General features: G+C 45.1%; 1 protein-coding gene across 1 annotated transcript in view; it reads right to left on the reverse strand.

Moving 5' to 3' along the window:
• The window catches only part of MYCBP2 (MYC binding protein 2), a 407,094-nt gene that overhangs the window by 310,681 nt on the left and 82,996 nt on the right, over positions 1-13,417 (reverse strand). The window contains exons 10-11 of the mRNA XM_026662219.1: positions 12,957-13,095; positions 11,728-11,804 (exon numbers count right to left, since the gene is read on the reverse strand). Of these exons, the coding sequence (XP_026518004.1) occupies positions 11,728-11,804; positions 12,957-13,095 (216 nt within the window). The remainder of the gene's footprint in view (positions 1-11,727; positions 11,805-12,956; positions 13,096-13,417) is intronic.

Below are 13,417 nucleotides of genomic sequence, written 5' to 3' on the forward strand. Positions count from 1 at the left end.
TTGTGTAGGGAAAGCCCCTGGAGGGCCAGGCCGGTTTGTTTACCTGCTGCGTCCGCAGGTCCGGCCGATCACGGCTCCCACTGGCTGCGGTTCGCTGCTCCAGGCCAATGGGAGCTGCTGGACAGGCCAAGGGACATACTGGCCACCGCTTCCAGCAGCTCCCATTGGCCTGGAGCAGAGAACCGCAGCCAGTGGGAGCCGTGATTGAGCGGACCTGCGGACACGGCAGGTAAACAAACCGGCCCAGCCAGCCAGGGGCTTTCCCTACACAAGAGGGGGCCTAAGTTTGGGAAACACTGTGTCAGTATATAATGTACTTTTGGTACTTAGTGTCATGATCTGGTACAAGGCACATGCTAAAACACTGGTAAAATGAGTTAAATTAAGAAGTGTCAGTCTGAACATTGCTTTTAAAAAAATATGAATTTAATCATCATCCAATACCAGAAACTCTCCTTTTTTATTTACAAGATTGCCCTAAAAAGAAACATAGGACGGAACAAGAAGCAATGGTCTCAAGTTGCAGTGGGGGAGGTCTAGGTTGGATATTGGAAAAAACTATTTCACTAGGAGGGTGGTGAAGCACTGGAATGGGTTTCCTAGGGAGGTGGTGGAATCTCCATCCTTAGAGGTTTTTAAGGCCCAGCTTGACAAAGCCCTGGCTGGGATGATTTAGTTGGTGTTGGTCCTGCTTTGAGCAGGGGGTTGGACTTGATGACCTCCTGAGGTCTCTTCCAACTCTAATCTCCTATGATAAGAATTGTAATACCAAATCAGACCACTGTTGCATCTGGTCCCAGCAGCCTGTCTGCAGCAATAACTAGTACCAAGTTACAAGAGACCTTACAGTGCACAATTATTAAATAACCTGCCCACAGAGGATGTTTCTTCTTAAACCCCATCAACTTAGTTATTGGCTTAGGCTACAATACACAGAAGTACATTAAAAAATATATCCTATGAAATGTACTCTTATCCGTATCTGAATCTCTGAGTACTTCCCACGCAATTAGCGGTCACTTAAGCTGTCTATCCTGGGCCACCCTTCACATATCCTCTGCATTGTTAAGTCCCATAGGTTTTCCCTCTGAGTAGCACTCAGTGGAGGGATTCTTTCAATCCACCTGTTTTGCATGTTCCTCTAGTTGCTCAATAGCACACCCATCATGGCAGATAATCTGGCTTTATTCTTTACACATGTCCCATATATTTCCATCTTCTTTTCTGGATAACTTTGGCCTAAAGGGTTGTTTAACTCTGACAAATCTTGGCATTTGTTATAAACTCACTGGAGATATACCTATCTCATAGAGCTGGAAGGGACCCTGAAAGGTCATTGAGTCTAGCCCCCTGCCTTCACTAGCAGGACCAAGTACTGATTTTGCCCCAGATCCCTAAGTGGCCCCCTCAAGGACTGAACTCACAACCCTGGGTTTAGCAGGCCAATGCTCAAACCACTGAGCTATCCCTCCCTCCATTTATTAAACTAGTATTTTTGAGGCATTTTGCTTTGGAAGGCATTTAAATGTCTGTCTGTAGCTTTAGTGGATTTCCAGCTTTTATATGCATATGTTAGGACTGAAATATCCATATGTCTATTCCATTTATGAATTCCACCAAGCTTTGGTCTTCAATATCTTATGAGAATTAATTCCAAAGGTTAAATCCATTCTACCTAAGTATTTACTTTCTTCCTTTCAGACTCTCATACTACCTCTTGAGGCAGCAGGTTCTGAAGCGGTCTTGCAGTACTTTTGGCCACTTCTTTGAGACAGCGTTGCAGGCATCACACCCTTTAGCTAAGTGCCATTCTTAGTTGTATAGACATTTCTTTTACAGACTCACCTGAATCACGGAACATCAAAAGGCAAGAGGAAGTAACAGTTATTTACTGTAACTGTGGTTTTTTGAGATGTGATGCAAACATGTATTCAACTTAGGTATGCACATACCTAGCACACTGGAGCCGGACAGTACCTGTAGACGGGCAGCACTCCCACGTAATTGCTGTGGCTCCTCCCCTGGCTATATGAGGTGACACTGCCCCAACACCCGCCTCAGTTCCTTTGCACCAAAAGCTCAAGAGCAGACTATGATGCAGAGGGGATGGAGAGTGGGTCATGGAATACACATCTGCATCACATCTCCAAGAACTACAGCTACAGTAAGTAACCGTTCCTTCTTCTTGGAGTTGATGCAGACGTATACTCCACTTAGGGCTTATCTACACTTACAGGGGGATCGATGCGCAGCGATAGATGCATCGGCCATAGGTTTAGAAGACCTGTTAAATAGACCGCAGATAGCTCTCCTGTCGACTCCTGTACTCCTTCTGTTGACTCCCCTTGCTCTTCAGATCGAGAAGAGTATCTCCCCTCGACATCGCGTAGCGTGGACTCCATGGTAAGTAGATCTAAGCTACATCAACTTGAGTTACGCTATTCACATAACTCAAATGGCATAGCTTAGATAGACTTTTCCCTGTAGTGTAGACAAGGCCTCAGTTCACTCACAAGCAATATGGAAACGTCACTGAGGAACACTGTCGGCGTTGCTTGTGCTCTCGTCGAATGAGTTTGTATCTGCTGAGAAGGCATAGCTGAAGCTCTCATACAGAGTCTTGGTACAAGATGTTATCCATCTAGAGATGGTCTGTGCAAAGACTCCTTGCCCTTTCGTGAGGTCCACATATGAAATGAACAGGTGATGCAAAGTATGAAACAGTTCAGTCCTGTTCAGATGAAAGGTTAGATACTGTTTGACATCCAACATATGGAGGCGCTGTTCCTCTGGAAAGGAATGTGTCTTAGGGAAAAAACACAGATAAATATACTGCCTGATTCAGATGAAACTCAGATCACCCTGGAAAAAACTTTGGCTGTGGCCAAAGCATTATTTGCCCTTGAAGAAATGCATGTAAGAAGGGCCCACCATCGGGGCCTGCAACTGACCCACCTTCCTTGCAGATGTAATGGTTATCAAGAATACAGTTTTCGGAGACAGGAGGGGCAGTGGACAGGATGCAAGCAGCTCAAATGGAGGGCCAATTAGAGCCACCAGAACTGCATTTGGGTCCCACAACAGGACTGGCTCTCGGACCTGATGATGTAAGTGGATAAGCCCTGTGACAAAGTTCCTCCTCTATCTTGGTGGCTCCTGCGCTTATTGGTGGATTTTCTTGCCTCAGAGATTCACCATGTGGGTTGGGGAACAGCCCAGAGACCTTCACCTCTGGGAGAACCCACAGTCCAGGTCAATTGGAAGGTTTGGGGGGAACCCGGGCCCGCGTTCTACTCCGGGTTCCAGCCCAGGGCCCTGTGGACTGCAGCTGTCTAGAGTGCCTCCTGTAACAGCTGCATGATAGCTACAACTCCCTGGGCTACTTCCCCATGGCCTCCTCCAAACACCTTCCTTATTCTCACCACAGGACCTTCCTCCTGGTGTCTGATAATGCTTATGCTCCTCAGTCCTCCAGCAGCACACCCTCTCCCTCTCAGCTCCTTGCGCCTCTTGCTCCCAGCTCCTCACACTCCCCCCACAAACTGAAGTGAGCTCCTTTTTAAAACCCAGGTGCCCTTATTAGCCCGCCTTAATTGATTCTAGAAGCTTCTTCTTAATTGGCTCCAGGTGTCCTAATTAGCCTGCCTGCCTTAACTGGTTCTAGCAGGTTCCTGATTACTCTAGTGCAGCCCCTGCTCTGGTCACTCAGGGAACAGAAAACTACTCATCCAGTGACCAGTATATTTGCCCTCTACCAGACTCCTGTATCCCACTGGTCTGGGTCTGTCACAGCCCTTTCAGAAATCTTATCACCGTGGCATCGGAAAGAACTGATTTCTCCTAAATAAGGGGATGAAACACTGATATTGCTGCCATACGCACTCTCACTGAACTGAGGGTAAGGCCTGATTTCTAAAGATGTAGTAGATACTCCAAGATGTCCTAGATGGAAGTCCCTGTTGGTTGGGTCCCGCAGGCAAAGAACAGCACCAAGAACCTCTTCCACTTCACTAAGTAGGCTTTCCTAGTGGAGGACTTCCTACTGTTGAGTTGGACTTGCTGGACAGCCGCCAAGCACTACTCTACCTCTTCATTCAGTTATGCAGCAGCCACGCCATAAGGGACGTGGAGCTGATCACATGATGGAGGGTGTGGCCGTGGTTCTGAGCGAGCAGGTCAGGAAGGAGAGGAAGCGGTATGGGAGCCTGAACAAGGAGGTATGTGAACCAGCGCTGTTTCAGCCACACCAGAGCAATTAGGATGAGCTTGTCCCGATCCACCTTGAGCTTGAGGATGACCAGAGGAATGATCAGAATAGGGAGAAAGGTGTACAACAGAGTTGACTATGTGCTGCAGTGGAAAGCATCAGAGGGAGCCCATGCTGAGCTCCCCACCCCCACCCCAGAACAGAATACGCAACACTTTCTGTTTTTCCTCATCACAAACAGTCAATCGTGGGGATGTCCCACATCGCAAAGATGACCTGGAGGACACTCGCCGTCAGGGACCACTCATGGCTCACAGAGAAAAACCTGCTGAAATGGTTCACAAGACAATTCTGCATCTCCAGCAAGTGGACTGCTACCGTAGTGATGTCTTCTTCGATGCAGAATTGCCCCAGGTTGATGGCCTCGGGGCAGAGTAACCTGGAAAGTGCTCCTCCTTGTTTGTTCACATAGTACATCGCAGTAGTATTATCGGGGAGTATGTGAACCACTGAGTGTCTGATACGGTCCCAGAAGGCACAATATGCATTGTGGATGGCCCAAATGTTGATATGGAGTGAGGTTTCCTGTTCCAACCCCAAGCTCTGCACACACTGAGTCCAGATGCATTCCCTCCCCCTCCCCCCAACCCAAAAGGGAGGCATCAGTAACCAATAACTTGGTTGGAGAGGGCTGAGTAAAGGGGACTCCTCAGTACACATTGCGCGGGGACGCCGAACAGCTCAAGGAGTCTAGGAGTAGTGGAGGAACACAAACCAATCTATCCAGAGAATGTAAGGCAGGGCAGTAGACCATCCTGAGACCACATATGAAGAGGGTGAAGGGACAACTTGGCTAACTAGACCGCCTATGTCCCAATGTGCTCAGAGACATCCTGACTGTTGTGGAGGGCTGAGTTTACAGACCGAGGAAGAGCTGTTGAATTGCCTGGAAGCAGCTGGTTGGAGGAACGGTCTCGACCTCATTGAATCTAACAGGGTGCCAGCGAACTCAATTTTCTGAGTGGGAGCCAACTATGACTTTCTGGTGTTTAAAATGAGCCCCAGTTGGTAGAGCACAGACAACATGATCGTGACACTGGTGAGTCACTAGAGCCGCCCCTCAGTAACCAATTGTCGAGGTACAGGAAAATATGGATTCCTTTCCTCCTGAGATATGCCATGATCACAGCAATGCATTTGGTGAAAAGTCAGGGGGGCAGAAAAGAGGCTAAATGTTCTTCTACCACAAACGAAGAAAATTTCCTGTGGCTCGTTAGAATCGCCATATGAAAGTAAGCATCCTGCGTTCCAGAGCAGCTAACCAGTCGTTCTGAGACAGCACGGGGAAGAAAGCCAATAGAGTGACTATGCTGAACCTCATGTATTTGATGAATATGTTGAGGCCGCGAAAGTCAACAATAGGTCTTATCCCACCCTTGGGTTTTGGTATCAGGAAGTACCAGGAGTAGAAGCCATGGCCCCGGTGTTCTAGCAGAACTTCCTCCACCACTCCCAACGTCAGCAGAGGGCTGACTTGCTTAATGAGCAGTGTTTCGTGAGACGGGTCCCTGAAGAGGAATAGGGGGATATGGAGTGCACATGGAGAGGAACTGGATGGCATAGCCCATCTGACAGTGTCTAGAACATAGCTGTCAGATGTAATCAAGTCCCACGCATTGTAAAAATGGGACAGTTTGTCCCCAAAGGGACATGGGGATGATGAGAGTAGAGCAATAATTAGAACAGTGCTCTGGACCAAGCACTCAAAATGGCTGCTTAGCAAGTGCCAAGTGAAGGCATGGACTGACTGAACCCCACACCTGAGTGATTCCTTTTGTGAGACCTACCCCTCTTTCTGGAGTAGTCGCCCTGCTTCAGGGAGAAGGGCTGTGGGTGATACTGTTGCTGAACCCCATAGTGGTGTCTCTGCATGGGCTGTATATACACCCCAAAGGACCTCCAGGAAGCCTTGGAATCCTTAAAGGAGTGCAAAAAGTGTCAACTGTCTTGTCCAAGAACTAGGTCTGGATGTCAAAAGGCAAATCCCCAATGGCTTGCTGGACATCCAGAGTGATCCCAGAGTTTTATGGCCGGTAAGCTCTCCTCAGAGTAACCACAGAGACCATAACCCTGGCTGAAGCACCTGCAATGTCAAGGGGGGACTGCAGTGATGTCTTGGCCACCAACCAGCCTTCTGTGACAAACACCCTAAATTCCTCACGCAAGCCCTTGAGCAAGTGGTCCACAAACGTGGACACTGCTGACCAGTTGAGAAAATCAAATTTGTACAGCAAAGCTTGTTGATCTGTTGGGACAATAAAGGTATAGAGTTTCTATCCTCAAGGATGGACTTGAACTTACCCTGCCGGGCCCTATCATTCATTGCCATTATAACCAGAGAATTCAGGGACAGATGGGAACAGAACCCTTAAAATCCCGGCACAGGAACAAAGTAGCATTTCTCCATGCACTTAGCCACCAGTGGTACTGAGGCCAGTGTACTCCACAGGGCTCTCAACAGCTCGAGGAGCGCATTATTACTCCAGAGGGCCACTCTCTCAGGGACAGAGGGCTGTAGAACGTCCAGTGTGTGTGTATTTTCCTGAAGAAACACTGCCTGGATGCAGCTAAAAGGTCCTGGTATGCCATAAAGTCCTCCAGAATAGAAGGGGAGGACAAACCAGGCAGCACTGCATCATCTGGAGATGAAGACAAAGCTCTTGGCTGAGCCAAACCACCTCTTGCTCCTGGAATGACATACCCAGACAGAAGGACTCCAGCAGCTCTGCAGTGAGGAAAACCACTGATGTCTGAACTTGCAGCTGATCTGCAGCCACCATTGTCAATCTTGCCTTTGAACGGGACCAGGAGCGAGATCTCCACTAACGAGGAGCATCCCACTGTCTCCAAGGTGGCCACTGATATGGATAGGGCATTGGTGGCCAGTAGGTGTCGGGCCAGGGACTTCCATCCTGGTCCCAGGGCATACGTCAACCCCGGCTGTCATACTGGTCCACTGGCAGGCTTCAGATCTTGTCAGGTGAAGCAGAGCAGGAGAAGGATGACCCCAACTCAGAAGCAGAAGAGTCCTGTGATCTCAGAGACATGGGTGGAGCAATTCCCAAGGGAGCCAAAAGGCAATCCGATTCATCCATCACCCAAAACGAGACAGGAATCAGTGCCCCCGATGAAGGTGGCACTATCAGTACCAACCGTGCTGGTAACGCAGGCAGCATCAGTCCCTGCGCACCCAAGTGCATCGATGTTGAGGGTGGTGACAGTTGCCACGGAAGCATCTGCGGCATCAACTGTAACGGCGCCACAGAGGGTCCCAGTACCAAGGTACTGATTCCGGTAGCATACCCATCCCAGCCACCAGGAGAGAAGCATCTTGGGTACAGTGCCAAGGGGCCCAATGATTGGTGGCAAATTCCTTTGGAGGGGCTATCGAAGGTACTTGACTTGTAAAATCTTGGACCAGCAACAAGGATGGGCACGAAAGGCAGGGCAATTCCACCACAGTCTGGTACTTTGATGCAGTAGATACTGTTGGTACGGCCTCGCCCTTGTTGGTACCGGACTCAAAGGACATCCGGAGGCCAAAACCGAAACAATGGTATTGGGGTTATGACCTCCCTACTCGGTACTGGGAAGGGTCAGAGGTACCTGCGCCATCATGCACACAAGAGCCAGCCCTTCATCAGTCTGTGCTCTTTCTGGGGGAGGCAGAGGAGTTGCCCCACAACCTGGAACCATCACAACTGGTCTTATGAGTCCTCTTCTTTGGCAAGAAGACAGAGAAAGGCTCCTGAGCCTCTTCAGAGAGGCACCTGCCCCATAACAAGAGACAGCAGCACTCTCCAAAGCCCAAGGGTGCTCTCCGGCCCAAGGAGAGCCTCAGTACCAGATCATGCATGTCACATGGCCTGTTCAAGCAGGTGCTGCTTGAGGCAAAGCTCCCGTGCCACCTGAGTCCTCTCCTTGAATGATCTATGCTTTTTAAGGTGTGCCTTGCCAAGACAAAGCAAGCACCACATGTGGGACTGCTGTTCGAGATCATTCCTCCACATGAAGGGCAATGCTTAAACCCAGATGAGGTCATCACCGGGAACATTATATAGCAACTAATACTAACTACAATCACTAACACACACTAACTATGCATAATAAAGTAGGCTAAGATTAAGTGCAAAGTGGTGGGACTACAATCACACAGAGGTCTGACTCCAGCCACAAGCAGTAAGAAGGAACTAAGGGGTGTTGGGGAAGTGCCACTTAATGTAGCCAGAGAAGGGGCCACAGCCACAAGGTGCGAGTGCCACCCCTCTGCAGGTACTGCTAGGCAAAGGTCTCTGGTTCCAATGCACTGGATGCACATCTCAAATTTCACTTCAGCCTCCAGATGTAGTTAAAGTTATGAAAAGTTGTCAAAAACTTTAAAAATCACCCCTAAAGACAGTGTCAATGGTTATGGGCTAGACAAATTTCACATTGGTGGCAATGTGCTGTACTGTATGCAGCAAGGCTGTAGATTACATTCGAAGGCAGACAAACACACGGAAAGCACTAAACAAACTGAATGAAAAGAAATGAAAACAAGAGGCTGAAACAGCAGGGCCATCGACAACAGTAAAGAAACAACGCCCTGTGACTAGCTCATTCCATTAATTTTATTTTATTATGACTGATGGCATTTGTAGTTTCAAACTTGCTTAAAAATCATAAATATATCAATAAAACATTCTGTTCAACTAATACCTGTATATATTGTGGCTAAGGAAACTAAAGTTCAGCGTTTCATTTTAACAGCGGAAAAAGGCAATTTTTTTTTAATTGGACCATTTGGGTTTTTTTTGTTTTTTTTTTTTTTAATCACAGAAAACTAGGACCCCTGGTTCTAATACAACTTCAGCTGCATTATAAAGAGCAATTTACAGGTAGTTCAGTGAGATTTGGTGGGGGAGGCATACTATTTATTTTGGCAATACATGGACTGTATATTTTTGGTCATTTTGTACATTTGAAAGAGAACCACTTCAAATTCATTTGCAATCTCCTTCATTTGAAAAGATTCCAGATTGAGCAACTTCTATTTTTACATGGTCAAACCTTTGTGACTCAAACACAATTTGGATTTGTAAGTTTTATGCCCATTTTCATAGGTTCAAAGTACCTTGCCAAAACCAGAACTCTGATCTTAGGGAAATAAAATATCTCCCTAAACTGTTCAATATGAACAGGAGTGAAAAAAACTAAACAGTTGTCCAAACTGGGGAAATCAAAATAGGTAATACACAAGGTCAGACAAACAGTAACCAAGATAAAATGTTTTCCCAAGCTGACTTTTCCAGTTAGACCACAGACATCAGCTAATATGCAGTGTATCTCTGAGAAAAGTGAAAATAGTTTCCACTGAGCTGAGCTAACCTTCCTAACCACGAGGAATAGGCTTAAGCCAACTGTGGGTACAAGAGAAAGCATCAGGTTTAAACTCTAAATATACAGCAACAAGCAACCTGTTAAGAACTTGTGGAGAACCACACAGCATAAAGAAGGTTTGTAGAAGTATCTAGCATTTGTAGGTAAACAAATTAAATAAATAACTGCTTATTTGCACAAGACTTAAACCTCACAATAAAGGTTGATTTTAGACATACAATTTGAACTAAACCGTTCTCATGGAGTTCCTCAGGATTCCCATTTAAAAATACCAGCCTCTTTAAAAGTTAGTACAAGGTACTAAAAATTGAACTATTCACATTGAAATCCATTTTGAGTTACTAAATTTTACAAATTATTAAGTAAACAAAAAAGCTTTTTAAAACTGAAGAGAATTTTTCAAGTTTAATTCACTTTTCACCATCTGTGGTATTTCTTTTCTTCACTTCATCCAATTTGGATTGAAGATAAACTGATCATTGTGATACCTCACAAGAACTAAAAAGTAAAACTATTTAAAGTAGTGTATGGAATTCCACCATTACAAAACTGTTTAAAATTCCTATCTATAAAAAACCTGCTTTCATTCACATGTAAAAAAGATTCATGAAAACATGTCTATGCTTATTGAGTGAGACTCACCAGTCCAGAAAGCATTTGGACAAAGCTCTACTAACCAGCTTAGTGGTGAAAAGGATGTTGCACAGACCTTCCGCACTGGGAAGCATTTGATCCACTGTATGCTTTGTAATCTCTCCTCCACCCCTACCCAACCCTTTTTTTGTAAACACAAAACCTAAATTATGACATAAAAATAAAATTATTTGATTGTACTTTCTTAGCCGTACTTTTAGGGTCTAAAGACTGTTTCTTAGCTACTCATTAGGAAAAATATCTCAAACATATATGCAAGAATTTTTAAAAATCCGTTTACAATTACTATGCAACATAATAACTCAGTGGTTCTCAAACCGCGGCTCAATTAGCAGACAGCTGTGGCTCAGTTGTGTGCTAAAAAAACCTCAAAATTTGTGTCTCTGATCTGAAAGGGGGTGGGATTGGCTAAGGGAGGGAACAGCATCAGGCAGCCTGCTGGAGCACTCCTGCCAGCAGGGGGCTAGTGAGCGCCAAGGGGGGCACGGTGTGGGATAGTGGGTCTCTGGGCAGGTTGCGGGGGGGGGAGGGGGCATTCTGGGCAGTGAAGGGCACTGGGAAGTAGGGGTTTGTGGGACTGCTACAGCAGCCCCAGGTTTTAGGCGTGCAGCAGAGGCGGAGTCCAGCTGCCTGGCCCCACACCCAGGGCTCCGCTCCTGGGCCCACTCTGTGGAGGAGTCTCTGGGCAGGGGGCGCTGGGCATAGGGGACTGTGGGGAGCTTGTGGGGGGAGGGATGATGTGGTTCTCAACCTGCGGCCCATGTAACACACTGTGGGCCGCATATGCAACTCACAATGATAAATACGTTGAGAACCACTGCTGTAACTAATAGTGCTACCTCCGTTAAAGCAACTACATCATTTAAGGCCCTTCCCTCTGTAATCCAGCAATAACTCTAGACATTCCTTTGGATTCCAGCTGAGGAGCACTTTTCATTTAGAAAAGCCAGAAGCTGCTTTAACAACACTGAGATTAAGTAGATGACAAAGTTATAAAGTAAATTTTAAGGCAAGTTTTGTATACATTCAACTACACAGACATACTGAGTAAGAACATATAGGCTTTACTTGTAATTTAGTACTAATTTTGATAGGACTGAAAAAATGTGGACATATGACATTTGGTTAATAAAAGAATAATCCAGTAATTATTGTTGCTATAATTTTGTTTAGGAGAACATCATAAAAAATTAAATTGCTATATGAACACTACTTAATCTTATTGGTTTGTCTTTTCTACATCACAGTGAAAGCAAATATATAAAAACTATAGCCAACTGCCAATGTACAATAGCATAATATATTTTTAGAAGCAGAAATGAAACTTTTTTTCCAAAACCAATATATCAAATCTAATTTCCATAACAAGATCCGGTAGCATATTATTTATGCAATTTAATATATCAATAATGAAATATTCCTAATACCTTTCCACTAGCAGTTTTCATTAGTGCAAATTCTCTTCCTGCACCAAGAACAGCTGACTCCTCATCGAACCCTGTACCTGAGAACACAACAAGATGTAAATTAGGTATGCAATTTATATGTAGTTGGTTTTAAAGATAAATTTTTCCTTATGTGCCTCATCCTGCATGGTTGAAGTAGAAGCAGATTTTGTCATTGACGTCAATTGACAATATGATGAGAACCTCACAAAAAAATTAGTTCAGGAAAGCTTTCTTTCAACGTGAACTAATCCAAGTGAAATGAAATTTCAAGTTTACAATTATACCTCTAATTATAGAAAAAAAAATCAGAGCTAAAATGGAAATAATATTTTCCATGAACATTTTCACGAAGTATACCTTCAATTACTTTCACTACAATGGGAAAGTTCTAAACCAATTCCAAGAGGACAGCTATGTTTCACTTAAAATCCAAATAGGTTCCAAGTGTAGAGGCATGGATAGTGTTATTTTAAACAAGAATCCTTTTTTGCATAGGATAAAGTTGATTGCTACAAACCAAGATGGGTATGGGTTTAAGAACTATGAAGGTCCGTGTTAGTAGTCATCAGTATACTTGTAATGGAGCCAGGGACACTGGAACGGGGTGGGAGTACAGGGGAGAGGGAGCATGGCACCAGGGTGGGATTGGAGAGGAGCAAGCGGGGGGTGGGGTCTTGGAGCAAAGAGGCAGCGCAGGAGCATGGCCTCGGGGAGAAGAAACGGGGCGGGATCTTGGAGAAGGGGCAGCACGAGGGGCGGTTCAGGTGCCAGTAGTCCCCCCACTTTTAGGGAGCTTCCACCACTCGTGAATGGAGCTGTCAGTCTGAAAAGACCACTGCTGCTCCCCTTACTTGTTCTTGTTCACTTTTAAATTAAAATAAATAAATAAATTAATGGAGATATCCTATCTCCTAGAACTGGAAGGGACCTTGAAAGGTCATCGAGTCCAGTCCCTTGCCTTCACTTGCAGGACCAAGTACTGTCCCTGACAGTTTCTTTTTTGTTTTGTTTTTCCCCCCAGATCCCTAAATGGCCCCTCAAGGATTGAACTCACAACCCTGGGTTTAGCAGACCAATGCTCAAACCACTGATCTACCCCTCCTCTCCTCTCCTCTCCCCTTTTATTTATTTGTTTGAATTATAGTACCAAGTTTGTACTATAAACCACTAATAATGTTGAAAGAAGACATAACAAAATGAAGCCTTACTGATAATGTGCAAGTCTTTCTCCAGATCAAATAATGAGATACCACAGGCATGTAAGCACTTTCTAGCAAGTTTAAGCTGCAGTTCTTGTTGCAATACTGGTTCCGTACTTGTTGCAAATATTCGAACTACAAAGCCATCCTGTAACAAATAAAATACCGATTTAAACTATTAAACAATTATTTTAGTTAGTTTCTGTGGCACAAGTCTGGTTTAATCTCACCCTGCAAAGAGTATACTGTGCATCTCCAGTCATCCTTCAAAACAAATCAGTAGGTAACACACTGACAAAATTACGGGTTTTTTTTAGGGTAGAAAAATGACTAATAATGAAAGAGTGTAAAAAGAATAAAAGACAAGTAAAATGTTTTAGAGACAGACAGACCTGAAGAGAGAGACTTAAAAAACGTACTTTTTCACACACGATGGCTTCTGCTTCAAATGTATTAAAAACCAAATCAAG

This window comes from Terrapene carolina, unplaced genomic scaffold (assembly GCF_002925995.2).
Source record: "Terrapene carolina triunguis isolate 2854851 unplaced genomic scaffold, T_m_triunguis-2.0 Scaffold21, whole genome shotgun sequence".
Lineage (NCBI taxonomy): Eukaryota > Metazoa > Chordata > Testudines > Emydidae > Terrapene > Terrapene triunguis.